We start from the raw sequence: 26931 nt of genomic DNA on the forward strand, positions 1-26931 counted from the left end.
TTTTATTCGACCTTGGGCTGGACGACCTGGACGCGGCTGACGCAATAGCCCGCGACGGCGAGGACGCCGCTGCAGGCTGCAAAGATCGTCGTGTCGGGCGTCGTCTCGGCGAGCGCAGTGCCAACGATGACGAGGACATTTGTCGGGAGTCGAAAGAGCGAGAGGACGGTACTGAGGCGCGCATCGCCAAAGTACTGCGCGCGCAGCGTCGCCGAGCACGGAAAGAACGCGCCGACGCAGACCTACTAGCGTTCAGACACCCCGCTCACAGAATCCTCACAACCTCAAAGAGGAGAAACGCAGCAAAGACGGGCGGGAGCTCGGACGTGACCTACGACCGCAAAGATGAGGTCCTGCGTCCAGCGAATCGGTCGTACTGCAGGCGTGGCCAAGCAAGCACTTGAAATGAGAGCGAGCATCGTAGCGACAAGGACTGCGTGGAGCTGCATGTCCTGCGCCACTGCAAACAGCTTCCCGCCGAGGGCGATGCAGAGCATGAAGCTCGCAAAGACCAGCCCCGTGGGCAAGGTCGACGTGATCGCTTGTAGCGACGGGACCCAGAGAAAGACTAAGAACACCCATGCTTATCGTTGACAGTCATCTCGCATCAACGTACCAAAGTTGTACATGGCACCTTCGTACAAGCTTGCAGCGAGGCCAATCCGCAGCATGTCGGCCGTGACGACGCTCGGGATCGACGCCAACGCGACCGAACTCGATGACGTCGTCGGCGCGTCGACGTTCTCGGGCCACCGACGAATGCAAAGGCCAGCGAGAAACGTAACTACGAGCGCGACCTGGAAGGGCGCAATGTCGCCAAACATATCGGCGGCGACTTGCGCGACGAGGCCGGCGACGATGGCGACGAGGCCGCTGATCTCGGACGCGAGCGCAAAGGTCGAGCTCAGCAGCCGCTCGGGGAAGTCTACGCAAATTTGACGACAGTTTGCGTTGGGAAGGAAGCGTAGTACGGCGCTTGCGGTGCTCGGTGACCATCCAGCTCTCAAAGGCCGAGAAGAGGAGCGCGGTCGAGAGACCGCCTAGCACGCGACCGAGCGCGAGAAGACCGAAGTGCGGAACGTGCTCGAGCGCATTGATGACAAGCTGCAGGTTGCTTAAGACGCCGCTACAAATGGAGAGAGGATGATATACCTCGAGGGCCACGTAGACCAAGCACGCGCGCTTGCGGCCATAGAGGTCGACGTAGCGCCCGACAAAACTGCTTGCGACCGCGGACGAGAGGAAGCCGAGCATGAAGAGCTTCCCGACGTCCATGCCATAGCTCTACCACGCCACTTGGCACCACATCCATGCTGATAAATCGTACTTGGTAGAGCGTGTACATGTTGGGACCCTGCAGCCAGTCGGCGAACATGACGAGGCCGTGCACACCGAGGTACTCACGCTGGAAGGCGGCAAAGCCCGGTGGCCTGGCGTCCGCCACCGATTGCTGCCGCCAAGCGCTCACCACGTGCACGCAGGCCAGTGCAGCGCCAAGGCCTATGCATGGGTAGCTCGCCCACGTCGGCCACGACGCTGCTTCCAGCATCCTCGTCGCACTGTCCAAAAAGATCGAGTCCTTCCAGCAAGAGAGGTTAAACCCTTTAACCTGTAGCCGTGTCGCAGCCACTTCACATCGCCTTGATGCCTCTCACTGCAGAAATGGCTGCGTCGTAGGGACCAGAGCTATGACTATCAGCTGAGATCTATACTAGTGCTCTGGCGGGCGTCAGGGTGCTGTAGCTGTCATAGTGTGTGCACTGGAGCAAGGTACGAGAATGAGTTTGACGTCACCAAAAAGCGCGCTAAACGTTTCGTATCCGGAGGTTGTCCGGATGGCCCAGGACCAATCGTGCAGCTTTGTATTCCAGCTTGGCTCGGGCCGATGGCGACGACGACTGCGACGACGACCGCCGAGATGCACTGGTCCAAAACCGAGTATGGCCTCGACCTGGACCCGACTCTCTGCAAGAACCTCGAGGCCACGGGCATCCACTCGTTCTTCCCGATCCAGCACATTACGATCCCCAAGATCCTCGCCACGGGCTACACCAAAGACCTCTGCATCAACGCGCCGACGGGCAGCGGCAAGACGATGGTCTACTGTCTTCCAATCGTACAGCGCTTGGTCAACCGCGTCTTTCGCCGGCTCCGCGCGGTCGTGATCGTGCCCAGTCGCGATCTCGTCGTGCAGGTCAAGAAGGTGCTCGATGGCCTCGTGCTGGGCACGCCTTTGACCGTCGGCGTGGCCATGGGCCAGTCCAACTTTACCGCCGAGCAGCGAACGCTCACCGATGCGAAGGGCAACAGCCTCGTCGACATTCTCGTCGCGACGCCCGGGCGTCTCGTGGACCACCTCGAGCAAACACCGGGCTTTACACTGCAGCACGTGCAGTTTGTCGTCGTCGACGAAGCCGATCGCCTTTTGAACCAGTCGTACCAGGACTGGATCACAAAGCTGTACAACAGCATCTACGTCACCGAGTCGTCGCTCGAGAGTACAATCGCAACCTCGATTCCATTTCCCATCTCTTTTCGTAGACTTGAACCGAGGCACGGCGCTGCACCCGGCGACGATTCGCCGGCCGGACGGCAAGAACCCGCACCGCATCCGCATCCCGCTCATCCGCATTCTACTCTCGGCGACGTTGACGCGCAACCCGCGCAAGCTCGCGGCCATTGGCATGCCCCACGCCGAGCTCGTCACGGTCAACGAGGAGCTCAATGTCGCGTCCGACTCGAAGGTCAACCTCTTTGCGACGCCCGCCAACCTCGAGGAAGGCATGGTCGAGTGCGAGGCCGCCGAGAAGCCGCTCGTGCTGCTCGAGCTCCTCCACAGCTTTGGCGACCAGCTCACGATCATCTTTACGTCGTCGATCAACGCCACGCATCGTCTCTGCCGCCTCCTCCAGCTGTATGCGACCAACCCCGAGAGTACGTTATGACAAGAACGATAAGATCTCATGGCGTCTAGGTGTCCGCGAGTACTCGAGTACGCTCAACCAAAAGCAGCGGTCGCAGCTCGTGCAAGCATGCCACCGTGGCACCATCAAGATCGTCGTGTGCTCGGATGCGATGGCGCGTGGTATGGACATTGCGCACGTCGAGAACGTCGTCAACTATGACGTTCCGCCCTACATCAAGACGTACATCCACCGCGTTGGTCGTACGGCGCGTGCTGGGCGCGCGGGCCGCGCCGTAACGCTGGTCAAGAAGGGCCAGACGAAGGGCCTTGCGCGCATGCTGGCCAAGGCCGAGAAGGCGCCGCTGCCCGTGTATCCCGTCGATATGGAGCACATGCAGACGCTCGTGCCCCGGTACACGGACTGCCTCGCCTCGCTCAAGGAGACGCTCGCCAAGGAGAAGGCGGGGCACCTTGGCCTCACGACCAGTGTCTCGCTCAAGCGCAAGCTGCAAGGAGACGCCAACAACGACGACGACGTCGACCAAGCCATGGCCGACGAGGACGACGATGCCGACGACGAAGCGAAGAGCGATGTCGACGCAGGGACCCAGGACGACGACGAACATGACGTGGCGCCCCGAGAGGCGCTGCGGGCGCGGCTCGTCGAGCACCTCAAGCGACAGCGGGCGACCGAATAAAAAACGTATTCGCATTTGTTAAATAATATGCTCGGCTTGCGTGCGCTGGACGTAGGCGTCCCAGTCGCCGGTCGCAAAGATCTCGGAGCCCGGGCTCTGCGACTCGGCGCCAGTGTCGAGGACCGTGGGCGACTCGACGTGCAGTGCGAGGAGAAGCCGCCGGTGCATGGAGGCGTCGGCGCCAAACGTGGCAGTCGCAAGCACGACGTCGTCGGGGCCTTGGGGCAGGAGGTACCGGGGACCCATGTGGGGCCGCGGTGGCGGGGGCGGCGGCTCGCTCCGGCGGCGCGTGACGGCGATGACGACGAAGACGAGACATACGAGGCCAGCAACGACCATGGACGAGATGAACATAGCGCTCTGTGTCCAGCTATTGGAATCTACACGGAGGCAGGCGGTCAGCGGCGGGCGAGCGTAGCAACAGAAGATACGTACTCGCTTGGTTGGAGATGGACGCCGATGGCGTGGGCGTGGAGGGACCAATGGTTGGTAGCGCTTCCGACGATGATGCCGGCGGCGGCGGCGAGAAAGGGCGTGTCGTCGCACTCGGCGAGAGCACCGTCGTCGATGGGATCGGCGTCGTCGTAGGCATCACCGTCGTCGTGGGCGCCGGTGTTTTCGTTGGCACGGGCGTGGACGTTGGCGTGGGTACCGGTGGTGTTGTTGTCGGCGCTGGTGGCGGCGATGGAAGAACAGTCGGGCGTCGCGTTGACGGTCGTGGCGTTGTTGGACGGACTGTCGTCGGGCGGGGTGTCGGGGGCGGTGTCGACGTGTTGGGTGCGAACGTCGGAGTTGGTGTCGTGGCATTCGGTGGTGCGGTGATGACGGGCGTCGGAGCGATCGTCGATGCGTTCGGGGCGAGCGTTGTGGCATTGGGCGGGAAGAGGATCGTGACATCGATCGGCGGCCATAGCGTCGTGACGTTGGCAGGCGGGAGCGAGATCGCGACGCCGAGCATGGGAGGTCGTCGTGCCATTGCGACAGCGACGTGCGCGAGCAGGAGGACGCGCCGCATGGACCGCAAGAAGGTGAGTGGCACGTCACCAGCTTGTGCGACGGAACGCCGCTGGCATTGCACAGGCTCTGGCTTGCACCGCCTGTCTGCACGAGCTTGGCCCGAAAAGAACGGTGCGTCTCGCACCAGCTGTTTCAGGACCGTGGTCGCCTCACGTCCGCACGGTTGTCATTCTCATTTGTGTGCGATGACGCGGCCAACGATACGTGGGAGGCGTACCGTAGAGGCACCTCCAGAGGCTTCTGCTGTAATATAAGCGACCGACTGGACGATGCTTGGCGGGCTGGTTCCGTGTCGTTCGATGTGTTGCCGTCAACGTGGCCTTTGCCTGCATCTCGGCGTTCGCGGAAGATGCGGTCATCTGGCTCGAGAGTGCACTAGAGTAGGTCCGGGCCAGTCGCGCGCCACTTGGGATGACCTCGCCGCCACCGTGGCGTCAGTCGTGGCAGAAATACGCTGTAGGTCGCCGAGTACAGTACGCGGTACGGTGCAACGTCGCGCTCTTCGTTGTGGGCTATCGACACCTTGCAGGACGTCATGGACGCTGCATTTTAGTTAGTTTGTATTCGTAGTCGTAGTCATATTTGTAGGTTGGTAACGAGAGGCGCCCAGCGCCTCGAGGCTGTGAGAACCTTCTTGCAAGTGTACCTCGGGCACCCAATTGTAATTGCACGTATGGCTACAGGGTGCGAGTAGCCGGCACGCAATGCCAGCGCGAGCTCGAGACATCGAGACTAGACGTCTCGAGCGCCTAATCGACTCTAGTAGGCAGCAATATACTGAAGGAGGCGACCGACTAGCCATCAAGGACATGTACTCGCACTGGTATTGCTTGGCAAGGGTGAGCGTACGAGAGCATCGTACCACGAACAAGTCGCTCGAATCGAAAGGTGCGCTGCATGGCGCAACGTGGCGACAGGCAACAGCGGCCTTCCGCAACGTGGCCACCCTTTACATTGCCCACCAAGGCGGTCGCTACGGAGCGAGCGCTACGTACCTGGATGCTGCAAAGGTCATACCCCCATTTGGCGGTACGAACCGTAGTTTGGCTGGAAGCAGCTCGACCACTTGAACGACAACAGTATTCGAAGCGCAGTAGCAACACGTAGACTTTAAAAGAACAACAAACTTAGTAGTAGTACGTAGATGGGTTCTTAAATAGACACAACTTCTACACGACGTGGACCTTCGATTGGACCATGTCTTGGAAGCGACCAGAGTCCATGCAAAACGAGCTGCTGATGCTGTAGTTGCCGCTGCTTTGGCCATAGTGCGACGACCCGCCGAACGAGCTCAGCGAGTAGCCGTCGTCCATGCTCTCCATGAGTTGCTCCGTGTTGACCGAGTGGCCAAGATGCACTTCCGAGTCGTCGCGGATCGGCAAGGAGGAGGGCGGTGGCGGCGGTGGCGCAAACGACTGCTGCGGCGCAGGGTACGGGTTGTGCGGGATGTGGCGGATCGTCTGCATCGCGGGCGAGCTCGGGTAGCTCCGCGGCGACTTGTCTTCGGTGAGGCGCTGGAGGCGCTTCTTGTGGACGTAAAACGCAAAGACACCGAGGATCGCAACGATACCAACGACGGCCGAGACGATGATGAGAATGTTCGACACGTTGCCGCCGTCGTTGCCCGACTGCTGGTTCACGGCGTTGGCGTCCGGCATCGCATTCGAAGGCTTCATTGTCTTGCTCGAAGCCACCGGAGACGCAACTGGAGATGACGAGGGTCCCGAGCGCGAGTCGGTAGACGTCGGTGTCGGGCTCGTACTCGGTGCGTCCGACGAACTAGGACTCGGCGCGTCAGTCGGTGCATCCGTGGGGCTACTGGTGGAGCTAGACGGAGCTGGAGACGAGCTCGGTGACGGGCTCGGCGAGACACTTGGAGACGCCGACGGGTGAGCTGGCGAAGGGTTAGGTGACGGAGCTTGCGTTGGTGCCGTCGTGGGCGGGGGTGGGCTTGGGCGTGCTGACGACGGACTCGGTGGCGCCTGGGTCGGACTCGGTGGAGGCGGTGACGGAGCTGGCGTTGGCGGAGGCGGAGTCGGTGTGGGAGGTGATGGACTCGGTGGTGCTGGAGCCGGGGTCGGAGCCGGTGTGGGAGCCTGCGTCGGAGCCGGCGACGGAGGTGGCGGTGACGGGCTTGGTGGTGGCGGCGTCGGGCTCGGCGGTGCAGGACTTGGGGGTGCGGGGCTCGGCGAAGGGCTTGGTGGAGCCGTCGTGGGAGCATTCGTATCGTTGATGGACGGCTTGGAGGAGCTATTGTTGTTGTCGTTTGCACCAAATCCCTCGAGGTGCGTCGGAATGCCAAGCACAACTACGGGCGTCGCATCGCGCTGGGCGTCGGCAACGACCGCGACGAGTGTGATGAGAAGGCACAATGCCCATGATCTCTTGAGCAACATGACGTACTCAGTACTAGCCAGCGAGACGTGGAATGCCAGCGACTTTGCCATTGGGACGGCCACCGAACCGGCTACGCAAAGAACGCGCCAAGGGCTTCGAAAATGCCACGCGTTTTAACTTCGAACTTCGATATCATACTATTTCAAGTCCTCCAGTCTTGAGGACGCGTACGGCCTGTGCATTACAGGATCAAAGCCATGACACAAGTTGATCTCCGTATTTGGTAGGTACCATTCAACAGCGTCTTCACCAAGTCAAGCCACGGCGCCTGGCAGGAAACCATCCCGGATTCCATTCGTACACTATTTACAGCAAATCTGACACAGGTTGCGAACTTCGAATACGGAGTTTGAAAACCAAGTGGTAGTTCGAAATGTGAGAGGACAGTTTCAGCGTGGGCGGTATCGCGGGCCTGTACGTGGCAGCGTGCAGTGGCTTCGGACGGCCTCGACGCCGTGCATTACTGCTGCTGAAGCCTGGCGCCTCGTGGTAGCCGAGAAGACGCGGCAGCGCGCGGTATCTTCCGCGCAACGTCCTGGTGTCGCGCTGGGTCAGCAGCTCTCGCCGAGAGCATCTAGGCTGCAATGCGAGAGACTGCTTCTCCGCATGCCGTTCCAATCTCCTCCGTCGGTGTCGACAACGCCGTGGGCGATGACCTGGACCCAAGCAGTAATGGCCGGAATCATTGACCCGCGGCGTATCCAGAGCCGTGTCCTGGCTAGAACGAGGATACTGCTACCTACACATACTGTCTGATTCCACTACACGAACGGTATTGTCCATGTCACGCGTCAGGATAGCTACAGTAGTCTACGGTCGTCCAGAGCTTTCAGACATGCTATCAGTATTCCGTGGCGTAGCATTGCACCACGAGCATGGTTGCGACCAACATCTTTGTTGCCGACACCATGCACCGCCATATCCAACGAGCAGAACTGCTGCGTCCAGCCATTCCGTAATAGCTCAATTATTACATATATCTAACGATGACCCTTTCGCAGTACAGTAGGGAACCTCTTATCCACGACCCCTGTATCGATACATCTCGCCCCTGCGGCATGTCGCTGTCGAAACAAAATATTGCGTAATAAAAAAAGGATTGGCCCAAATTTAAAAGCGCTGGAGTTTCAAATTTGGCGCGCATTTTGGGCGCGAGATGAATCCTTTCGCGCACGGACACCATTTTGTCTTTACCGCCAGGTGCATCATGCCCACGACGACTATTGGTCATGAGCTTTCCGTTGTCGAGGATTTCATCCGAGACTTCGATGATACCGCACTGGAAGCAGAAATCGTCACGATCGTCGACATGGAGATCTTTCAGATTTAGAGACATATTACACAATAAAAATATGCAATCGTTTTTCAAAAAAATATGGGCCGAAACCATGCGTTTTGCGATAAATTACCCTTTGCTCCCAAAATCACCCTTCGTAGATAAGAGGCTCCCTACTGTACTGACGACAGCAGCCCCTCGCTATCTTTCTACGAGTCAAATCAACACCTAGCTCATAACCAGACATCATTTTCGTCCCATCAGCATGGCATTTTGTGTAAAGTATGCATGGAACAGACAACAGGACGAATACATAACGTTAAGAACTAGTACTAAAAAGAGGTCAGACGTCGTTCTGGCCAAGGTACACGGGCGTGTCGAGCATGGCCTGGAAGCGCGTCGTGTCCATGTACGGGCTCAGGGACGAGGTTTCTTGGAGCGCTGCCATGTCGACGCCGTAGCCCGAGTGTAGCACTTCGATCGTGCTGCTGCGCCCATCTTCATCCGCCTCATCGTCGTCGTCATCGTGAAGCGACGAATGGTCGTCGTCGCCAAGCTGGGATGGAGTCTCGTGTTCTTCCGAGAGCTCGGACGGACCTCCGGTCAAGAGCAGCCGGTCCGAGAGCACGCTGCAATAGATGTCTTCCGAGTAGCTGCTGTTGAGCAAGGTCGAGTGCGTCGTAGAGACGCTGGTGCCACCTGCAAGCGATGGGCTCAGCGAGTACGCCGACGCGGTGAGCGTCTCAAACACCGGGTCGGTCGTCATCGAGTCCATCAAATCAAAGATCGGGTTGGTGCTGCGGAGCAACTCGTTTGTGATACCAAGATCGCTCGGTCCGTTGCGCGAGCTAAAGAAGGAGCAGGCTGACGAGTCGGGCGACGCGACGGGTGACGGCGACGCTGGCTTTTCGCGATTCGACCGCCGCATCGAGAACAGAAAGGCGATCGCGACGGCGCATCCCACGATACCGCATGCAAGCGGCCATAAGACGCTGGCACTGAGCCCAGATGCGGCGTCGTCTAGGAAGCCATTCAATGAGATGGGACTGCAAGGTGAGGAGGCGAGGTACCAGAGATGGAAAGGGTCGTGGTTGCTGTCGTCGGCAACGCTGTCCGCAGAAGGGCGCTCATCGTTGGCTTGGGCGGGGGAGCCGGAATAGTCGTGTTGTTCGACGTACGAATCGTAGCCGTTGGCGCCGACGTGTTGGGTTCAAGCGTCGGGGCCACGGTGTCCGCACGGTCGGGTTGAGTAGTCTCCGGCTTTGGGGCTAGGGTAGTCGGGACCATCGTCGTCGGTCGTGGGGTCGCGGTGGCAACGGGCTCTGTTGCCGTCGGCGCCGTAGTCATGGCTGGTTTCAGCGGCGGAGTCGTCGTCGCCGGCACCGACGTCGTCGCACTGAGCAGCAAAGTCGTCGGCGTCGGTGTCATTTCGGTCGGGTCGGGCACGAGCGAGGGTGGCTCCGTGCTGTTGCCTTGGCCGGCAACCAGCGCGGTGCAGACCGCTAGCAGTCGGAGGAGCTTTGCCATCTTGCCGGCGCGATCCAAAATGACTGCCCGCTCTGTCCTGCCGAGCGCGTGGGTCTGGTTCCAAGTCCTTTTGGACGCCTGATTTGCTCAATTCGCGTCTTGATTTGCATCGCACTGGAAAAATTGTGTTGATGTTTGTATGCCGCGGGCTCAAACTCAAGAAAAGCGTATATCATGGCGGCAGTAATGGGCTTGGTGCCACGCCCCGCAAGCCGCAGGCTTCTACCGTGGGCTTCTACGCCTGGATGTCGGCGCGTCAGTCGATGACAGCGCGGGCTCACTACAGCGATCGTGCTGGCTCGTACTGGCCAAACGCTGCTGAGTTGTCCTTGCGCCTCCACTATACATGGCACGTACTAGTAACCAGCGACCTGGACTGCACGCCCACCGAACGCATCTGCACGCAGTACCACCGGTCGGTCGCAAGGACGGCGCCATTCCCACCCTCGACAAATTCGTGATCGCGAACGCGTCCCATCGATTGACATACAACGACACCATTACCACGTAGCCCATACAAGGCGATCGCTAGAGACAGCGCACTTTTTTTGATGCGACGTCTGAGTCGAGCGACTGGCGAGGGCGCTTGCGCTTGGTCGGGAGCGACGCCTGTGTCGGTGGAGCTACGTCTTGAAAGAGGCGGTCGCGGGTCGGGATACCTTGCTGGGCCAGCGGCGGGTCGCCTTCGTACGACACCATGATGTCGCTGCGGGGCATGTGCCCACATTTTTCAACGAGCCGCTGTCCAAACGCGTCAAGATTGACGGGGCCGGGCGGCACAAGGTCGGCGCAGGCCTTTGGCAGTGCAAGCAGCAATCGCTCGAGCACGAGGGCGTCCGTGAGGAGCGCGCGGCCGCGCGTGCGCCGTGTGTAGTCGTTGACGCTCATGACGATATTGTGCATGCGCTGGATGAGCTCGTGGATGCAGTCAAAGTTTGCGTCAAACACCTCGTCAAACAAGTCGGCGAGGAGTCGCTCCATGGGCGCGTGCGACGACGGATGGTACTCGTCAACGACGGCCGCCCACAACTCGTGGATAGGCATCGACTTGGAGAGGCACTCGGTTACAAACGACGACGGCAAGCTCGCGAACAACGTCTTGCGCAGGTCGGTGATCAGAACCGACTGCACGCGGGACGGCGGCGGCTCGAGCGTCGTGAGCAGCTCAATGTACGAGACTGCGGGCGCCGCAAGCCCTTTCTGCGCAAAGACGACCTCGACGTTGCGCTGGCGCGTGGCGAGCGTCGCCATCAGCGTCGCCTCCCACGCGACAAAGTCGTAGATGCGGCCGCTGAAGCGCGCCATGGCGGTCGAACGTGCAACGCAGCGCATTTTGTCCAATCACCGATCGTGCTGGCCGATCGACCAATAAAATTATTTTCGGCACATGCCACACGAACCGATACACGTCCAGGTTTGCGGGATCGCTGGCTCTCATTTGATAGACAATATTGTTGGAGGTTATACATCAAACAACCACGCGCCATCGATAAGTCGGAGTAGCCTCGTCTGTCGAGTGATTCCAGCGCTGTCGCTTGCATCGAATGTACCCTTGTTGTATGCAGTACGTTCCCAGCACACGACTCGAGATCGGTCTCAAGAGAACAGTATCAAGTGAGGTATCAAGTGAACGGCGAATGATCAACGTGACATTATATTAAATAGACGCATAATGGCTTAAAAGAGGTTGATTTTCATGCGCACCATTTCTTCGAAACGCGTCGAGTCCATGGACCCGAGGTCGGACGAGCTCCGCCTCCCACTTGACGAGTCCGACATATACGGGCTGTCCATCTCATGGAGGTCCAAGTCTCGCGGGTGCGCCTCGAATTGCGCAGCGACGTCCATGTCGAATTCGTCGGCGCTGGGCCCCAGCACGGCGACCTTGGGTGTCGAGACGGTTGATTTATATGACGATCGCGCTGGCAGCGGAGTTTCGACCGAGAGAAAACTTGGCGAGAGTTGGTGGGCGTCACGGCCAAGCGTCCCTTGACGGCGCTCGCGCTTGCGCTTGACGAAGAAAAGGACGATGACGACGAGGAGGATGCCGCAGATAGCACCGAGCGTAAAGGTCAGCGTTGTGTTGAGCGTTGCATTGGGGTCTACACCGCGTGGTGTGTCACTGCACAAGTGGAGCTAAGGGGCGTACCCGACACGACGGTCACAGTTGCGGTCGGCGCTATGATGGTCGGCGCGGCAGTCTTGTCTGTGGACGCTGGTATTGCGCTACTAGTTGGTGCTGGAGGCGCTGTTGTGGGCGTCAATGGCGACGTTGTCGGGAGAGGGCTGGTGGTGTTCGCAGCCGCCGCTCGCATCGCCAGCGCCAACGCGGGCACAAAGGACCAGCTGCGACGTTGCATGCGCGTGGAATCTTTGGAAGTGAACGAGTCTTGAAGTGTGATAGACAGGCCACGCGCCGAGCCAATCCCAGTCGCACCCAACTACTCAGGTGGCTGACTCAGAGTCGATGCCCGATTCGGATTGCCGTTTAGCTCTGCCGTAAAAATGCATTCTTTTATATTATAAGTTCAAATTTAGTCAAATTTACTTTATATCTGTATAGAATATTGCATGTAAAATCTAAAATCTACGACGCAAGCATCATGGCTGCGGGGAATATAGGCGCCAAGTCTGAGATACTAGTATATGGTACCCAGCTTTCGCTCATTTCCCGAAAAGGACCGTCGACACCTCGTCACAATCAACGAGTTGGCTGCACTCCTGCGTCATCGACCATCAACGGCAATTGAGGGTCTCGCTCAAGCTCATTTAGAGGCTTCGAAAGCCGGACGCCACGTCATCGACCCACAACTGAACTCCTACCGGTACGAGTAAGCACAAGCTCCATCACGAGCAGTGGACAGCTGTGTACAACGCACATGCGTCCTCTGCAAAGGCACGTTTAACATTCCAAGTTGGTAGGCGCAAAATGACGCCGTTGAGAAGTGGCCCAACAACTTGCCATGTCTGGACTGCGGATGCTTGTCCCAGCGCAACATGGGCGGCGCGCGGCACATGAGTGCGAGCTCCTCCAGTGTACGTGGATGTCAAGGACCTGTCTGCATCGAGTCTCTGTGTTCTTCTATCTCGCCTTACCTCGGTAAGCGGTTCTTTTCACCTCAAATCAAGCCGAAGAAACTTCTCACGCACTCCAATTGAGCAAAGGCGAGGACGGCAACCCAAAGAAGGACGCAATTCGATTCATTCGTCTTCTGGTCGCCACGGCCTGTAGCGTCAGAAATGACCAAGAAGTGCGAGATAGGAGGGTAGGAGCACCATAGCTTATACTAGTATGTTCACAAGTCAACAACAGCAGAACTGCAATGGTCGTCTACGATCAACAAGTTCTGGTGGCTTTACACGTACACGTGCAGGTCGGGAAGCTGGAGAATTGGGCTGATGTTATTACCCGTTGGCGTGTCGAAACAAGAAATTGCATTGCGAGAGGTTTCTCAAGTGTCAGTTGACATTCAATCTCGAGACCATTCCATCATGAGTGTCCTCTCAGCTCTTCGCCGGGCTTCGCTGCACCAGTCGCTTCTCCCGCGCCGCTTCTTCTCGATTCCCAGCTCTCGCCCGCTCGCGCTCGTGATCGCCTGGAACAAGCTAGCACCAGAAGCGCCAGACCGCTTTTACTTCCACTACAGCGACCCGATCGACTGGCCCCTCGTGCTCCAAGACGAGTTGGGACTCCCATGGACCCCGAAGATCCTCAGCGTCGTCAGCTCGTTCAGTGACGATCCGGGCGTCACAGCGACCTTCAACATTTCGTACGACAAGCTCATGGACACCAAGGCGTACTTTCAGGAACATCAAAGACGCCACAACGAGCTCATGGCGAGCTTCAAGAAGGACGCTAAGTTCGTAGTGCGGAGATGGCAATCGTTTTGAAAGACGCGAAGGAATTGCGCGACGGATTGGCGGCGCTCGTGCTCAAGCGCGATCTCGCCGAGCTCGGCAGCTTTACCGCTCGATACTGTGAGTTTAAGATCGCCTTGCAGCAAAGTGAGTCGAAGGCGAGCGCGGGGAAGACACGCAAGTCGACGAAGAGCAAAAAGTCGTCGAAACACGCCAACGCTCACGCTCTGGACGAAGGGGTCTATGGTCTCTACCGCTACACGAAGCTTTGCGAGATTATCGCCACGTTGACCCCAGACGATTTCCCGGATCTACCCGACGCCAAGCTCATCTTTCAAGCGAGGCTGGAGGAGTTTGAGCGCCTCGCGACCGAGGCTCAGAAGTGGCCCTAGCTGCTTTGAGGTTCGTCGAGGCGACAACCTTGATCTTTGAACTCGCAGTTATTTTTTGTGCTTGCTACTTCTGGAGGTGATGCACGCAACCGTTGTGCTCAGGAGTAGCGTGACTACTAGAGTCGCGACAGTTAACCCGTTTTACCTTGTTCTGCACTAACTTGATCCATAGGTACCTTGGTACGGAACGGGCGTTGGATGATAGCGCCGACCAACGTACTGGCGCCAGGTGCTGCCACGTATGCCAAATGGCCTGCGACACGGCGCTGCCTCGCGGTATCTCATTGGCGCGGCGGGGTGAGTGGCGCAGAAGTACAATTCCACGATGGAGTTGCGCACGTTCCGCAGCCGTCCGCGCCTCTCGGCTGACTGGAGCGGCGAGTACGAAGAGAAATCCTCCGAGTGGTTCGAGCTCTTCTTGGACCTTGTGCTCGTCGCCGCCTGCGCCAACGTGGCCGAGAAGCTCAAAGACGAGTTCACGCTCAACGGCTTCATCTCGTTCACGCTCATGACGAGCTTGTACGTCACGAGCTGGCACTGGTACGCGCACTTCCATGGGCGCTTTAGCGAGTCGTCGCTTGCCCACTACGCGATGCTCTTCATCCTCCTCGGCGGTCTCGGCACCATGGTGCTTGCGAGCGAACCCGGTTGGCACTTTTCGATCGGTCTTCTCTTCGTGCGCATTGCGCTGCTTGCGATGAATGCGGCAGTCTACCGCGTGCTGCCTGCGTCGCGGGACCGTCTCCGCGTCGACATGACGATCCTCGCGTGCAGCTGTGCCGTTCTACTGCTCGCGATTGCCCGTCCGATGTGCAGTAGCAACGCGTATATGGTCGTCCTTGTGCTCGAGATTGTCGTGCTCTACGTGAGCCGCATGCGCCACTGGTGTGTCGCGCCCGGCGACGGCATCCCGGTCAACGTCGAGCACATGAACGACCGCGAAGGCTCGCTGGTGCTCGTTGCGCTCGGCGAAGCGGTCGTGAGTGCCGTCATCAACAGCCGCCACGTGTCGTCGCCGCTTCCAAACCGCTTCTACGTCATGATGCTGCTCTCGATGCTCGTCAACTTTGCCCTCGCGCTCTTTTATTTTGCGGTCAAGCCGCCGCGGACGATGCACGCGGTCCACCAGTCGGTGCGGCGCGCGTCGTTGTTTACGCTTCTCCACGTGCTGTTGCTCCCGACGATTCTGGCGCTGGGCGTCAGCATGAAGTTCATCGCGGAAGCGGTCTTGCGCAATGAGAAGCTCGATGTGGCGGTTGTGTGGCTGCTATTTGGCGCCATGGCGCTCTGCATGGTGTGGATCTTTCTGTTGCGCGGACTGCACTACTGGGGCGCACAGCCTGCTACAACAGACCGGCCCAATGTGAAGCGCATCATCCGTGGCTGGTGGGCTCTCATGGTGGGCTGGCCGCTTCTCCCGCTTGCAAGTGGCCAAGTGCTCATGGTGATGGCCCCGCGCGGTGTCGACCCGCTCATCGCGTTGGGCGCGGCCGCGGCCTGTGTCCTCTTTTGGATCTTCTCGGAAACTGCGATCATGAATTATCTTGCCGTGCTCAGTGAAACGACAGGACTTCGAACCCCGGAGCTCTCACCGCTCGTGCTTCGGGTCAACTCGTCGCGCAACGTAATGAACTAAGGTTTGAGTGTATTAATACGTGGCAAAACCGTGTGGATCGTTGCGTTTTGAGTCGTGAGCAAGGGAATCAACTAAGACAATGGGCTGTACCGCCGATTGTCCCTGCCGCGTACGTGCGTACACCAACACCCAAACAAAAGGCTTCAGAAAGCCCATGAGCAGCTCTAGTGCTTGCTTGGACGAGCATCGCTGGTCCAAGCACACGATCGATGCTGCTTGAGTTTTCCACAAGCTTGTCTTCCTGGCAGATGATAGGCAACGCTGATTGGTCCATGTCGACTGGATTCGCGCACTGTGATTGGATACATTCCAATTGGCCGTAGCATGCGCGCAGGAGTCGGCGACCTCACGGACCTCGGCGTCCTCGTCGGTAATGCGCCAGCGTCCGTGCTCATTGTCGGCGACGGCAACTTCTCCTACACATGCGCTTTGGCCCGGCACCTACACGCCGAGCGCCAGCGCCGACCGCTGCCTCGCTTGCGCATCATCGCCACGTCGCTCGACACGGCGGACGAGCTCGCGCGCATGTACCCTGGCTCGGCCGCCAAGCTGGCCGAGATCCGCGACCACAACATTTCAGTGCTTCACGACTTTAACGCGACCAAGCTCGAAACGTATGGAGACTTGCTGGGTCCCGAGCCATTTGACCGCATCGTGTTCAACTTTCCGCACTACGCCGAGGGCGGCAACAAGCGCAACAAGATCAACAAGCACCGACAGCTCCTCACGCAGTTCTTCCAGAGCTGCCATCACGTGCTCGCTCCGCACGGTCAAATCTGGGTCACCCTCTGCGCGGGCCAAGGCGGCACGCCGGCTGAGACCATTGTCCGCGCCTTTGGGGACACGTGGCAGGTCGCGCAGTGCGCTGCGAGCGCCAGCTTTCTCCTCTACGACGTCCACGAAGCGCCCGTCGACGCGCTCTTCCAGCTCGGCTACAACAGCGTCGGCCACCGCCTCCAAGAAAAGGCCTTCCGGACGCACGCCGGGCTCACGCACGTGTTTTGCCGCGACACGATCGGCCACAGCTCGTGCTTTCCGCTCACGTGGTCGCGCGACATTAGCTTCTGGATCAACGACGGGTTCTCGGACGCCAAGTTGGCGCCCGTTTTGGACACGGTCTTTGGGCCGCAGGTCGAGGTTTCGTGTCTCAAGATTGACGAATATGTGAGCGACACCGGGCGACGCGCGTACGGCTACCGCCTCACGTTGTCGTCGTCCGTCTTTGCGCTCTCGAAAGACTATGTCAACGCCAAGTGCGAGGAGATTGTGGATCTCCTCGATACAAAAGTATGGTAGACGGATTCGTGAAGGACCACCGCCCGTACGTCGAAGTCGTTTCTGCCCACAGAAAGCACTTGACTAGGTCGTGTAAGACAAAAAGACTTGGGAGTTGCTACGCGTTGCTCCTGGTGGTGTCCTTTCTTGATCTTGGAGCAAGAAAGCCAGCGCGCTTCCGAGCGCCACGCACGTGTTGATATCACCAGTGTCGTTGTGCGTCGTAGTCGTAATGCGATGGTACGTTGAAGTTTTTCACCAGTGCAACGGAAGGAGCGCTGCAAGGCTGCATACTGCTCACGAGGCTCTTGTGCCATTGAAAATGAAGAGTGTAAACTAGATGAGCCACTTGTCGACAGCGTCGATTCGCGTCTACCGGATGGGGATCTCGCAATGAAAGCTCCCAGTTGATCATTGACACGGCCCCGCCGGCTACAAATGCTGTAAGATATTGTTTGAGGTAGTCATCTCCACCGACGACACCAAATGACTCGACGGATAGACCACGGCTTCTGGAATCCAGCCGACAGTAAAAAATCACTGTGCCATTCTCCCATGACAACTTGCGTTGCTTGTGGACCAACGACCTGGTCAGCAACAAGGCATTGCTTGACATCACGCTTTATGCTTGAAATGACAATGACCCGGTGGGGCGGGATCGACTTGCGGACGACATGCGTAGTGAGTTCCAACGCCAAGCAACGTACTAGCATGGACCATGTTGTACTAGAGCGTCGAGTCCTGCTTGGACAGCAGCGGGCCGTTCTCGGCGAGAAGATGGTCGATGTTGCCGTAGCCCGTGGCCGCGAGGAGGTGCATGATGGCAGTCTCACTCACGAGCCACACAACAACGCATGCGACCGCGACGCTGAGCGCAGTAATAGGGTCCACGGGTCCTTGCCACGTCAAGACGTACGCGCATACCAAGAGCAGAAAGGGCCATGCGACAAAGATGCCCCACCACGCATACTTGATGCGCTTGACGCACGGCGGGTCGGTGGCTTCCGGCTGGCGGCCACCAAAGTGCAGCACACGCAGCACAAGCATGAGTGCCATCGCCGCCGAAATCGCGCCAAAGAAGAGCCATACGGACGTTGGCGCCAAGAGCGCGTTCGCCAAGACGGCCGCCGACACGAGCTTGGTGCCAACGCCAACGACGAGCAAGGTCGGCACTAGGGCAAAGTGGACGTACGTAAACACAAAGCCGGTGACGTACGACCGGCGCAGTGCGTGGAGCTCGCGCGGCGGCTGCAGCGAAAAGTAGTAGATCGCAAGCGACAAGATCACAAAGAGCGAGAGCTGCATCGCGACGTAAAAGCGCGGCGTGAGCTCGAGGTCGCGGCTGTTGATGACCGCGCTCACGACCGACTCGCCGAGCGTGACCATGACGAGGCAGCCCTCGCGCTCGTTCATGTGGTCAATGTTGAGGGGGACGTGCACGGTGCGAAAGCTGAGCCAGATCGCGGAGGCAAACTGCATGACCCACTCGAGCACAAAGCCAAGAAAGTACGCCGGTAATGTGAACGACGGCGGTAGGTACAAGCTCGCAAGCAAGAGTGCGATCGAGAGCAGCTGCAGGACAATATCGACACGGAGCTTGGAGCGCGCGCGCGGGAGGCAGCCGTAGACCGAGAGCTTCATGAGCACAATCGACGAGCGCAAGACGATGAGGCCAACTGTAAAGGTCGGCGACGGTGTGGACGAGAGCACCATCGTGCCAAGGCCCACGAGAAGCACGTACAGGAAGAGATAGTGCAGCAACGATGTCTCGCTATACCGCGCGTTGAAGAGCGTGTACATGTGCCAGACCGAGACGTACACGAGGCTCATCGCACCCAAGAGGAGGAGGCCATGGACGCTAACGTCTTCCTTGAGGCCTTCGGCAACGTTGGAGCAGGCCGCAACCATGATGAGGTCGAGGAAGAGCTCGAACCAGCCCGCTGACTTTTCCTCGTACTCGCCGCTCCAGTCGGCCGACAGCGTCGCGCGCCCATAGAACGTTCGGAGCATCGCGTTGGCCTCTACCGCTGCTCTACCGCTCACAACTAAAAATCGGCATGTGCCACTTGCCACCGCCTGTTGGCCACTCGCCGCGCAGATCGTGCATGTGATAGGGCGGAACACGTCACCACAAACAATGACTGCATCGCTCGTTCAGACCACACACTGAGCGGAATGAGCTGCTTGATGGCTCAGGAAAGCTCAGCGCTGAGTGTAGTGGAAAGGACGTGAACGCGTTCGAATTTTAGGCTGCACCAATGAACGGCCGTGCACACGAAATACGTGCTGTGGATTGGTCAAATCGCATTCTACATTCTATGCTGTTTGATTGGCCAACACGAGATTTGCCTCAAGCCAAATTGTCTACTACCTTCATCTCGAGTCAGGGAAATCGAGCGAGTCTGTTGTCATCGCCATGCCAAACGTGCTAGACAATGCATGATGTCATCTCCAAGCTCATGCACAGTCTCTCCTGCCTCGGTCGATGCATCGCACCGCCGTCAAGATGCCATCTTGCCCTGACAGCACTCAAGGGCGTCTAGATATGGTACTTGACCTTCACAAATGCCTGGACCATGACGGGTCGGTCTCGCTTCCAAGGCTTGCGCATCCAGCACACAAGACCGGCTTGCTGAAGCTTGGGACAATGAGAGACTTGGAGTTAGCCGGATCGAGAGAGTATGTACTAGTTAGTACATGACCAAGTAACTAATCGCGGGTGCTCGATGGCTTCTGGAAGCGTGCTCAAGTACGATCACCATGCGAGAAAGATCCCGGCAGTGGACCGGGCTGCAATAAAAACGAATTCGTGGGCATTGTCTTGGTTGACGTATGTAACATAAACATTTGTAATAAAACGCCCTCATCCAGTCGCTCGGAATAAAATCACACGGAGTGGATACAAACCTCCATATATTGTTTTGCATTAAAAAAGCGCGTCGCCGTCGGTCCGAGATTTTCTTTCCGCTTGCACCGGGGAAGACAGCAAGAGCAGGACGACGAGCGCAGCATGAACGACCGATTGACGACGCATGAAGATGCTGGCGAAGGACCCCAGGTAGAGGGACATGCATCGGCGTCAACCGCCGGCAGCATCGACCTCAACGTCAAGACCCTCGACCACCGGGTCTACCGCGTGAACCTCCTCGCGTCGTCGTCCGTGCCACAGCTCAAGCGCAAGATTGAGGACGAGACAGGCGTCGTCTCGGACCGCCAGCGCCTCATCTTCCGTGGGAAGGTCCTCAAAAACGAGCGCGATCTGGCGTTCTATGCGCTTGAAGATGGACACACGTTGCACCTCGTGATCCGGCCTTTGGACGCAGACCAAGCATCGGCCACGCCCGAGCAAGCACCACAGCGTGCACCGACGCCATCGCCGACCGCAAGCAGCACCTCGTCGACGAACGACGAGCCGGACCCGTCGTTGCTCAACCCATCGGCAAACACTGGTGGTTTGCCGATGAACCGCGTGCTCATGGGTGCAACGATCACGCTTCCGGAGGGCCAGCGGGGCATGCCCTTCTTGCAGTCGATCCTCTCCAACATCATGAGCACAGTGCAAGGACTGCAGGACGAGAACGGCGAGGTGCCACAACAGGAACCGGCGCATGCCCCGCAAGAAGCCCCGCGGGCGCGCGGGCGCCCTGCGAGTGCTTCAACCCTCGAGCGGGTCGTCCGACGTGCATCGAGCAACCGCTCCCGCGCCAGCCGCCTCGAAAGCACGCTGCGTACGATCTCGCAGTACTTGGACAACGCAGGTACTTGTGCTCGTCCCATCTGAGCGCAGGGTACGATCGTGCTGTAGAAACCGCCTTTCCGACGAGCGTGACCGACGCCACGAACATGCCGGCGCTGAACGACGCCGACTTTGAGACGCTTCGAGACCAACTTGCTTCGTACGTGGCGCTGCTCCAGCGCTTCCAGCCGCAACTGGCGCACATCCCGACCACGTTGCAGCAGCTTCATGCGCTCCGTGAGGACCGCGCGGCTCAAGGCCCGTTGGTGGTGCCGTTCGTGCGTGCGATCGAGACGCTCCAAGCGTTTGGCGATCTCTGCAAGCTGCTTGCGCTCATGAGCCGTCGCCTCTTTCTGCGCTTCCACAGCACGGACGCCTTCAACCCAACGTCGGCCGACCAGCCCAGCGCTCCCGAAGCGCCGGCACCGCCAAACGAGAACGCGCCGACCGACGAGACGCGGGCGCAGCGCATGTCGCAGCTGTACTCGATCATGATGAACCAACTCGGCGGCGGTTCGGCCGCCACGGGCGATGCCAATGGTAGCAACAACGGCCCGAGCATTGTGCAGGCGCAGATCCCGCTACCGGCCGGGCTCCTTCAGCAGCTTCGCGAGAGCCTCCCCGAAGGCGCCGACCACGACCATTTCGAATTTGAAGCAACAATTCCGATTTGGCAAGTCATCCCGATGCTCCAGCCGACTCCGACCGCGGCCCCGCAAGAGGCCGCTGCCGCCCCTCCTGCTGCTGTCGCTGCGCCACCAACGTCGCCGCAGTGGGACTTTGAGGGCTTTGCGCAGTTTCTCATGGTCGAGGTGCCGGCGTACGAGCTCTACGGCCTTTTGAGCGGCCAGCGCGCGAGCCTTCAAGCCATCCTCCGCCGCATTGGTGCGCGCATGTTGGAAGGCCCCGAGATGCCGCCGATGGCGCCGGGCAGCAACCGTGAGTGGTCGACTCGCTTTATCAACGCACTTCGGGATGCGGTCGGGCGCGGCCCGCGGTTCCCGTCGCCCGTCTTCCGCACGAACGTGCTCTCGGAGCTCGTCGAGCGAGTCTCGCCGTTCATCCCGGAGCTCATCCACCTCTGCATTCGTGCGACGACGGTCACCACGTCGCATACGCACGCGTCGGCCGTCGCGTTTATGGACACGGTGGTCGACTTTCTCGGGCACATGGCGCGCCAGTTTGTGACAGACCTGCGCTCGTTGCTCGTGGATGCAACAACGCCGACGGCGACGGCCCTCGAGCGCGTCCTCAACCACTGCGGTGTCCACGGTCCATTTGCCGCCTTTGCGGTCGACGCGTTTTTGAATTGGCCCGCGGTCGGTGCGTCGCGCCGCCGCCCGGCCGAGACGCCGTCGGCGCCAGATGCCAAGCGGCCGCGCCGTGCGTAGGCGACATTGGTATTTTATAATAATTTATCTTTTCGAGATGCAACGCGCTGCTGTCGGGTGCGTTAGGCGCGGAGGCTGGCGGCGTCGGCGACCATGTCGTCGTAGAGGCGCTCAAAGTGCAGCGCGGAAAACGGCGTGAACGTCGCCGCGTACTCCCAGAGGCACGTCGCGAGCTCGTCCATCGCCAAGTCGTCTTCGCGACACACGAGGCTGTCGATGACACCGCCAATCTCGACGAGGTACTTGCTCACTTTTTCAACGAGCACGTCGTCGCTGTGGTCTTCGCCCCACGATGAGATTTTTTGGACCTTCTTGAGCGTCAACTTGACGTCTTTGAGAAGCGCTTTCGGGTCCCACTTGGTGACGAGCTGCTCGGACGTCAGAAGGACTTTCATGGGCTTTTGGGGCGGCATGATGCGAATGTTCTTGCCGCCGTAGCGCGGCATGACCGTGTTGGCGCCACTCGTCTCGTCCGCCGAGATCTCGCCCTCCTCTTCGCTCTCGACCGGCGCCGGCGGCAGCACGCGGAGTTGCTTGCCGCCAAACGACGGCGTTGGCTGCTGGGCCACGTGCTCGCGACGGATCGAGTCGGACGTCGACGGCGTCGACAGCGGCTTGCCAGATGGCGACGGCAGCTTGCGCAAGAGGTCTTCGGCGCGGCCCTTGAGGCGTGTGCCTGTGAGCACGCGATGCTTCTCAAACGCGAGCTTGGCATCCCCGAGGATGTCTTCCCAGTACCCGACGCCGTGGATGTACACGCCAAGGAGCAGCGCACGGTCCTTGGCCGGGCACCAGTCGCACTCCTTCTCCACGTAGCCCCACACGGGCATTTGCTCAATGCCAAGATCGACAAGGTCCCGGCGTGAGGTCGCAAGCCCATAGGCGCTAGTCAGAATCTGAGATCGGGTCGAGAGGGAATAGGCTACCCTTGGCTCGGGTTGCCCGACTTTTTGAGGGCGCGCTGGACCGCCACGCGGAGCTTGAGGTTCTCTTGGAGACGCTCGATGAGCGCGGCGGGTTTGATGTCGACGTCGCCAAACTTGACAGTCTCCTCTGCGAGATTCGCGTGGCAAAGCCCGACGAGTTCGTTCGTGACCGTTTGGATAATGTCGTCGGGCAGCTTGAGACTGTTGCAGAGCTTGGCTCGCACAATGTAGTTGGGCTGCCGCAGCTCGTCGCCGAACGAGCTCTGATCTTCGTTGCAGCCAGGCGCGTCCGTGAGGTCGCCGTACCGCTGCAGCGCCTTGTGGATCGTGCGGACAATCTTCGGGTTCGTTCGCGCATCTAGCATCGCGTGAGTCCGACGACGCTATTGACGTCGTACGTACCGGCGAGGAGGTCGGCCGGATCGGCATCGGGCAGCGGCGATCCCCCAGGTGCACTGAAGGCTGTCACTGCCGTCGTGCTTTTCGAAGGCCGGCTAATGTTGGTGACAATCGAGACGGCGCTCGTGGTCTTGGCCGCCTTGGGCGCGGACTTGGCCGCGCCGCGGCCGCCGCCTCCACGACCGGCCAGCTTCTGTGTCAAGCGCGCACGTGCCGAGTTGGGTTTGACTTTGGCCTTGAGATCGGCCGTCGGCAGCGGAATCGGCCCCGCCTCGGCGATGGGCTGCAGCGCCGGCGAGACCGTACGCCGAACCGCATGCGGGCGGGCGTCGCTGCTGGGCTCCTTGGCGATGGACGAAAAGGTCGACGCCTTGCCCTTCTTCTTGCTAATATCGCGCTGAATCTCTTCAATAGACCGGCGATCGCGCTTGCGCGTGCCGAGGGGCATGAACTCTTCCTTGTCCGCCACGGCCTTTCGGATCGCGTTCCGGTTGGGCATGGCGGCTTCCGGCGACGAGCTCATGACGGGCTTGGCGTCAGGCACGGCGCGCGCGGCCGATGGCGCGGCTTCGGACGCGTTGTCCTCGGCTTCCGACTCGGACGACGACGACGAGTCGCTGGACGACGAGCTGTCGCTGTCGCTGCCGTCGGACGAGCTGTTGCTGCCGCTGTCGGACAAGGACTTGATGGGCTCGGCGGGAGATGCCATGGTCTGCTACTGCTTGGATCAACTGCGACGAGAACGGACCGAGCTCAGCGGCGATCGCCTCCTTGCATGCAAAGGAGAGACAAATTGGGTTGTGTGGTTTACCGCAATTTATTTATACGCCGTTCAATTCGGACTTTGCCGAATTCTACGCGCCCCCCAATGTATTGCGCGCCAGTCCCGCACCCCACAAAATCCGAATCTCACGCAACGACAATCGGCAAAGTCCCAATTGAAAACAGCGTCGACCCATCCACGTTAGCGTGGAGACGTCGATCATGCACCGGACGAGATTCCATGACCCCATGCTATCAACAGCAGTAGTGCTTCAGCTACAGACAAAGCTGGAAGTCTTCGCTGCATAAAGCCTGGATGCTATGCAGTGGCCACCTCCTACCCTCGCAACCTCCAGCGCTCAAGACGACGACGACGCAGGCGACGACGGCGAGATTCCTTTTTGCCACATCTTGGAACGTATGGAGGACTTTGACGTGCTTTGCGTTGGTATCGTATCGCGAGGTTGAGCTGCCTTTGCTAGCGGAATGGACGACCTACGGACCCACTCAACCCTCGTGATCGGTCCTCCTACAATTATGACTCGTTTAGTGATCGAGATACTCTAGTACGATCGTAGTTGATAGCGCAGTAAGGGTCACGAGATATATTAGTGTTTGAGGTACTGTCCATGAGATCGACGATCTCTGGCGGCCACCGCGCTCGTCGTCGCGCCGCCATCTTGTCTCTTTGACTCGGATGAAACGAAGGAGACGCTCGGAGCCTAAATTTAGGCCACTGAAACATTCGCGAGGATGGCCGAGAAGCGGGCGAAGAAGCCGCGCCGGATCAAGATCAACATGACGCTGGCCAAGTACGAGGTCATCAAGAAGATCGCAAAGGACCGCGGGTGGAAGATGATCAGCGACGAAGACGACAAGGCGGGCATTGCGAGCTGCAACGTCCACTGGATCGACGTGCCCGACTTCCTCAATACGTTCAAGCACATGCAGCCGTTCCAGAAGGTCAACCACTTTCCTGGCATGTCCAACTTGGCGCGCAAGTCGAAGCTCGCGCGCAACTTCCAGCGCATGACCAAGCTCTTCCCGTCCGAGTACGATTTTTGCCCCAAGACGTGGATCCTGCCGTTCGATTACACGGAGTTCTCGCAGCAGTTTAATGCGGACGGCACGTCGTCACGCGCTTTCATCATCAAGCCCGACCACTCGTGCCAAGGCCGCGGCGTCTTCCTCACCAAGCAGCTCAAGGACGTCAACAAGACCGACATATTTGTCGCCCAGCGCTACTTGCCGTCGCCACTCCTCATTGGCGGCAAGAAGTTTGACTTGCGGATCTACGTGCTCGTCTCGTCCATCTCGCCGCTGCGCGTGTACCTCTTCCAGGACGGTCTCGTGCGCATGTGCACGGCCGACTACACGGCGCCGAATGCGGCCAATATGGAGCAAAAGTTCATGCACCTCACCAACTATGCGATCAATAAGCGCTCCAACAACTTTGAAAAGAACAAGCACGAGGCCGTCGATGGCCAAGGCAGCAAGCGGTCGCTGCGCTGGTTCCTCTCGTGGCTCGGCGAGACGCACGACAGCGCCAAAGTCGACGCGCTCTGGGAAGGCATCGGGGACATCTGCCTCAAGTCGATCCTCGCCGTCCAGCCGACGATCGCGCACGAGTACCATAGCACATTTGCAAAGTTTCCAAAGCGCGTCGACGACCCCCCGAACGTCGCATCGTCGAGCTTTGCCGTCCTTGGCATGGACGTGCTCGTCGACGACCACCTCAAGCCGTGGCTGCTCGAGGTCAACCATTTGCCGAGCTTTCATTGCGACTCGCCGCTCGACTGGAACATCAAGGAGCGCCTCCTCAACCAAACGCTCGACATTATGCAAATTTCGGGCGACGACAAGGCGAATTACGAGAGTTCGCAGGCCAAACACCTCCAACAGCGCCTTTACGGCGGCGAGAGAGCGCTCGATGATGGCGACAACAACCAAGACGGCGACGGCCCCGAGACGAATGCGACGCCCGCGTCGTCACCGCCACCCTTGTCCCACGATGACCTCACAAAAGCCCTTTTCGCGTTCTACACAGACATGAACCTGGAAAAGTGCAAGGACATTCCCCTCATTGTACAAAAGTTTGAGCATAATCAAGACGAGCTCCACAAAAGCTTGACGGCCAAGTACACGAAAGGCGTCTTCGACTATGCACCCCAGTGGGACGGCGAAGAGCTCGTCGACTTTGTACGGTTGTACCCGCCACCGATCGCAACAGCGAAAAACGCAATTTACAAGACGATGCTCGAAGCGTGCCAGAGCAACATCCACGATCAACTGCTGCGACTCACGGCGCCGCTCCACCGCAAGGGCGACGAAGGCACGAAGCTCCCGCCGATCCTCAAAGGCGGAAGCAAGAAGGAGCTCGGCCGCGACTGCTTTGGCTACACGGGCACGGACAAACTGCACCACCTCGAGCTCAAGGAAAAGAAACCATTGGCGATGCCGGGCCCGGCCCAGGTCGCCGCCGCCGCGCGCCTCATGATGGGGCACTCGAGCAAGCACTTGGACGTGGCCGTGCCCGTGCGCCCACTGTCCCAAAACGCCGCGCCGGCCCCGCGCCGCGACAGCGTCCAGTACGGCATGGCGTACCGCGAGCGTCTCGACAGTCTCAAGAACAAGCCGACGGTCGCCATGACCCAAATTACGTTTGGCGGCTTTGGCTAAAACTACCTTGAATAAGGCGCAATGCATGTAGATATTCTACCGCAGTCTCTTGCGCCG

General features: G+C 59.3%; 14 protein-coding genes across 14 annotated transcripts; 6 read left to right on the forward strand and 8 right to left on the reverse strand.

The window, feature by feature from the left end:
* Positions 1–2: 2 nt before the first annotated feature.
* SDRG_06384 (hypothetical protein) lies at positions 3–1549 on the reverse strand (the record flags this gene model as incomplete). The annotated part of the gene is made up of 7 exons (XM_008612163.1): positions 3–242; positions 284–331; positions 378–568; positions 617–925; positions 972–1104; positions 1153–1284; positions 1328–1549. 7 exons carry the CDS (start codon positions 1547–1549, stop codon positions 3–5), a joined length of 1275 nt encoding a protein of 424 aa, XP_008610385.1.
* Positions 1550–1864: 315 nt separating this feature from the next.
* On the forward strand, positions 1865–3682 carry SDRG_06385 (hypothetical protein). Its single transcript, XM_008612164.1, has 3 exons — positions 1865–2498; positions 2542–2934; positions 2975–3682. Exons 1-3 carry the CDS (start codon positions 1886–1888, stop codon positions 3601–3603), a joined length of 1635 nt encoding a protein of 544 aa, XP_008610386.1. The 5' UTR covers positions 1865–1885; the 3' UTR covers positions 3604–3682.
* On the reverse strand, positions 3622–4618 carry SDRG_06386 (hypothetical protein; the record flags this gene model as incomplete). The annotated part of the gene is made up of 2 exons (XM_008612165.1): positions 3622–3983; positions 4039–4618. 2 exons carry the CDS (start codon positions 4616–4618, stop codon positions 3622–3624), a joined length of 942 nt encoding a protein of 313 aa, XP_008610387.1.
* Positions 4619–5723: 1105 nt separating this feature from the next.
* On the reverse strand, positions 5724–7088 carry SDRG_06387 (hypothetical protein). The gene has a single exon (XM_008612166.1). The coding sequence runs from the start codon at positions 7065–7067 to the stop codon at positions 5790–5792; it is 1278 nt and encodes a 425-aa protein (XP_008610388.1). The 5' UTR covers positions 7068–7088; the 3' UTR covers positions 5724–5789.
* Positions 7089–8582: 1494 nt separating this feature from the next.
* SDRG_06388 (hypothetical protein) lies at positions 8583–9899 on the reverse strand. Its single transcript, XM_008612167.1, has 2 exons — positions 9364–9899; positions 8583–9313 (listed from the first exon to the last, which is right to left on the reverse strand). Exons 1-2 carry the CDS (start codon positions 9818–9820, stop codon positions 8637–8639), a joined length of 1134 nt encoding a protein of 377 aa, XP_008610389.1. The 5' UTR covers positions 9821–9899; the 3' UTR covers positions 8583–8636.
* Positions 9900–10276: 377 nt separating this feature from the next.
* On the reverse strand, positions 10277–11150 carry SDRG_06389 (hypothetical protein). Its single transcript, XM_008612168.1, has one exon. It carries the CDS (start codon positions 11123–11125, stop codon positions 10349–10351), a length of 777 nt encoding a protein of 258 aa, XP_008610390.1. The 5' UTR covers positions 11126–11150; the 3' UTR covers positions 10277–10348.
* Positions 11151–11452: 302 nt separating this feature from the next.
* On the reverse strand, positions 11453–12206 carry SDRG_06390 (hypothetical protein). Its single transcript, XM_008612169.1, has 2 exons — positions 11970–12206; positions 11453–11922 (listed from the first exon to the last, which is right to left on the reverse strand). The coding sequence occupies exons 1-2, from the start codon at positions 12178–12180 to the stop codon at positions 11498–11500; spliced, it is 636 nt and encodes a 211-aa protein (XP_008610391.1). The 5' UTR covers positions 12181–12206; the 3' UTR covers positions 11453–11497.
* A 1106-nt stretch (positions 12207–13312) lies between these two features.
* Positions 13313–14070, forward strand: SDRG_06391 (hypothetical protein; the record flags this gene model as incomplete). Its single annotated transcript, XM_008612170.1, has 2 exons — positions 13313–13684; positions 13723–14070. 2 exons carry the CDS (start codon positions 13313–13315, stop codon positions 14068–14070), a joined length of 720 nt encoding a protein of 239 aa, XP_008610392.1.
* A 301-nt stretch (positions 14071–14371) lies between these two features.
* Positions 14372–15742, forward strand: SDRG_06392 (hypothetical protein). The gene has a single exon (XM_008612171.1). It carries the CDS (start codon positions 14396–14398, stop codon positions 15704–15706), a length of 1311 nt encoding a protein of 436 aa, XP_008610393.1. The 5' UTR covers positions 14372–14395; the 3' UTR covers positions 15707–15742.
* A 280-nt stretch (positions 15743–16022) lies between these two features.
* SDRG_06393 (hypothetical protein) lies at positions 16023–17172 on the forward strand. The gene has a single exon (XM_008612172.1). The coding sequence runs from the start codon at positions 16031–16033 to the stop codon at positions 17000–17002; it is 972 nt and encodes a 323-aa protein (XP_008610394.1). The 5' UTR covers positions 16023–16030; the 3' UTR covers positions 17003–17172.
* Positions 17173–17510: 338 nt separating this feature from the next.
* SDRG_06394 (hypothetical protein) lies at positions 17511–19022 on the reverse strand. Its single transcript, XM_008612173.1, has one exon. The coding sequence runs from the start codon at positions 18989–18991 to the stop codon at positions 17708–17710; it is 1284 nt and encodes a 427-aa protein (XP_008610395.1). The 5' UTR covers positions 18992–19022; the 3' UTR covers positions 17511–17707.
* Positions 19023–19911: 889 nt separating this feature from the next.
* On the forward strand, positions 19912–22156 carry SDRG_06395 (hypothetical protein). The gene is made up of 2 exons (XM_008612174.1): positions 19912–20739; positions 20787–22156. The coding sequence occupies exons 1-2, from the start codon at positions 19992–19994 to the stop codon at positions 22106–22108; spliced, it is 2070 nt and encodes a 689-aa protein (XP_008610396.1). The 5' UTR covers positions 19912–19991; the 3' UTR covers positions 22109–22156.
* Positions 22157–22170: 14 nt separating this feature from the next.
* On the reverse strand, positions 22171–24142 carry SDRG_06396 (hypothetical protein; the record flags this gene model as incomplete). Its single annotated transcript, XM_008612175.1, has 3 exons — positions 22171–22993; positions 23035–23392; positions 23437–24142. 3 exons carry the CDS (start codon positions 24140–24142, stop codon positions 22171–22173), a joined length of 1887 nt encoding a protein of 628 aa, XP_008610397.1.
* Positions 24143–24931: 789 nt separating this feature from the next.
* SDRG_06397 (hypothetical protein) lies at positions 24932–26918 on the forward strand. Its single transcript, XM_008612176.1, has one exon. The coding sequence runs from the start codon at positions 24949–24951 to the stop codon at positions 26872–26874; it is 1926 nt and encodes a 641-aa protein (XP_008610398.1). The 5' UTR covers positions 24932–24948; the 3' UTR covers positions 26875–26918.
* The last annotated feature ends 13 nt before the right edge of the window (positions 26919–26931 follow it).

Source organism: Saprolegnia diclina, assembly GCF_000281045.1.
Source record: "Saprolegnia diclina VS20 unplaced genomic scaffold supercont1.17, whole genome shotgun sequence".
NCBI lineage: Eukaryota > Oomycota > Saprolegniomycetes > Saprolegniales > Saprolegniaceae > Saprolegnia > Saprolegnia diclina.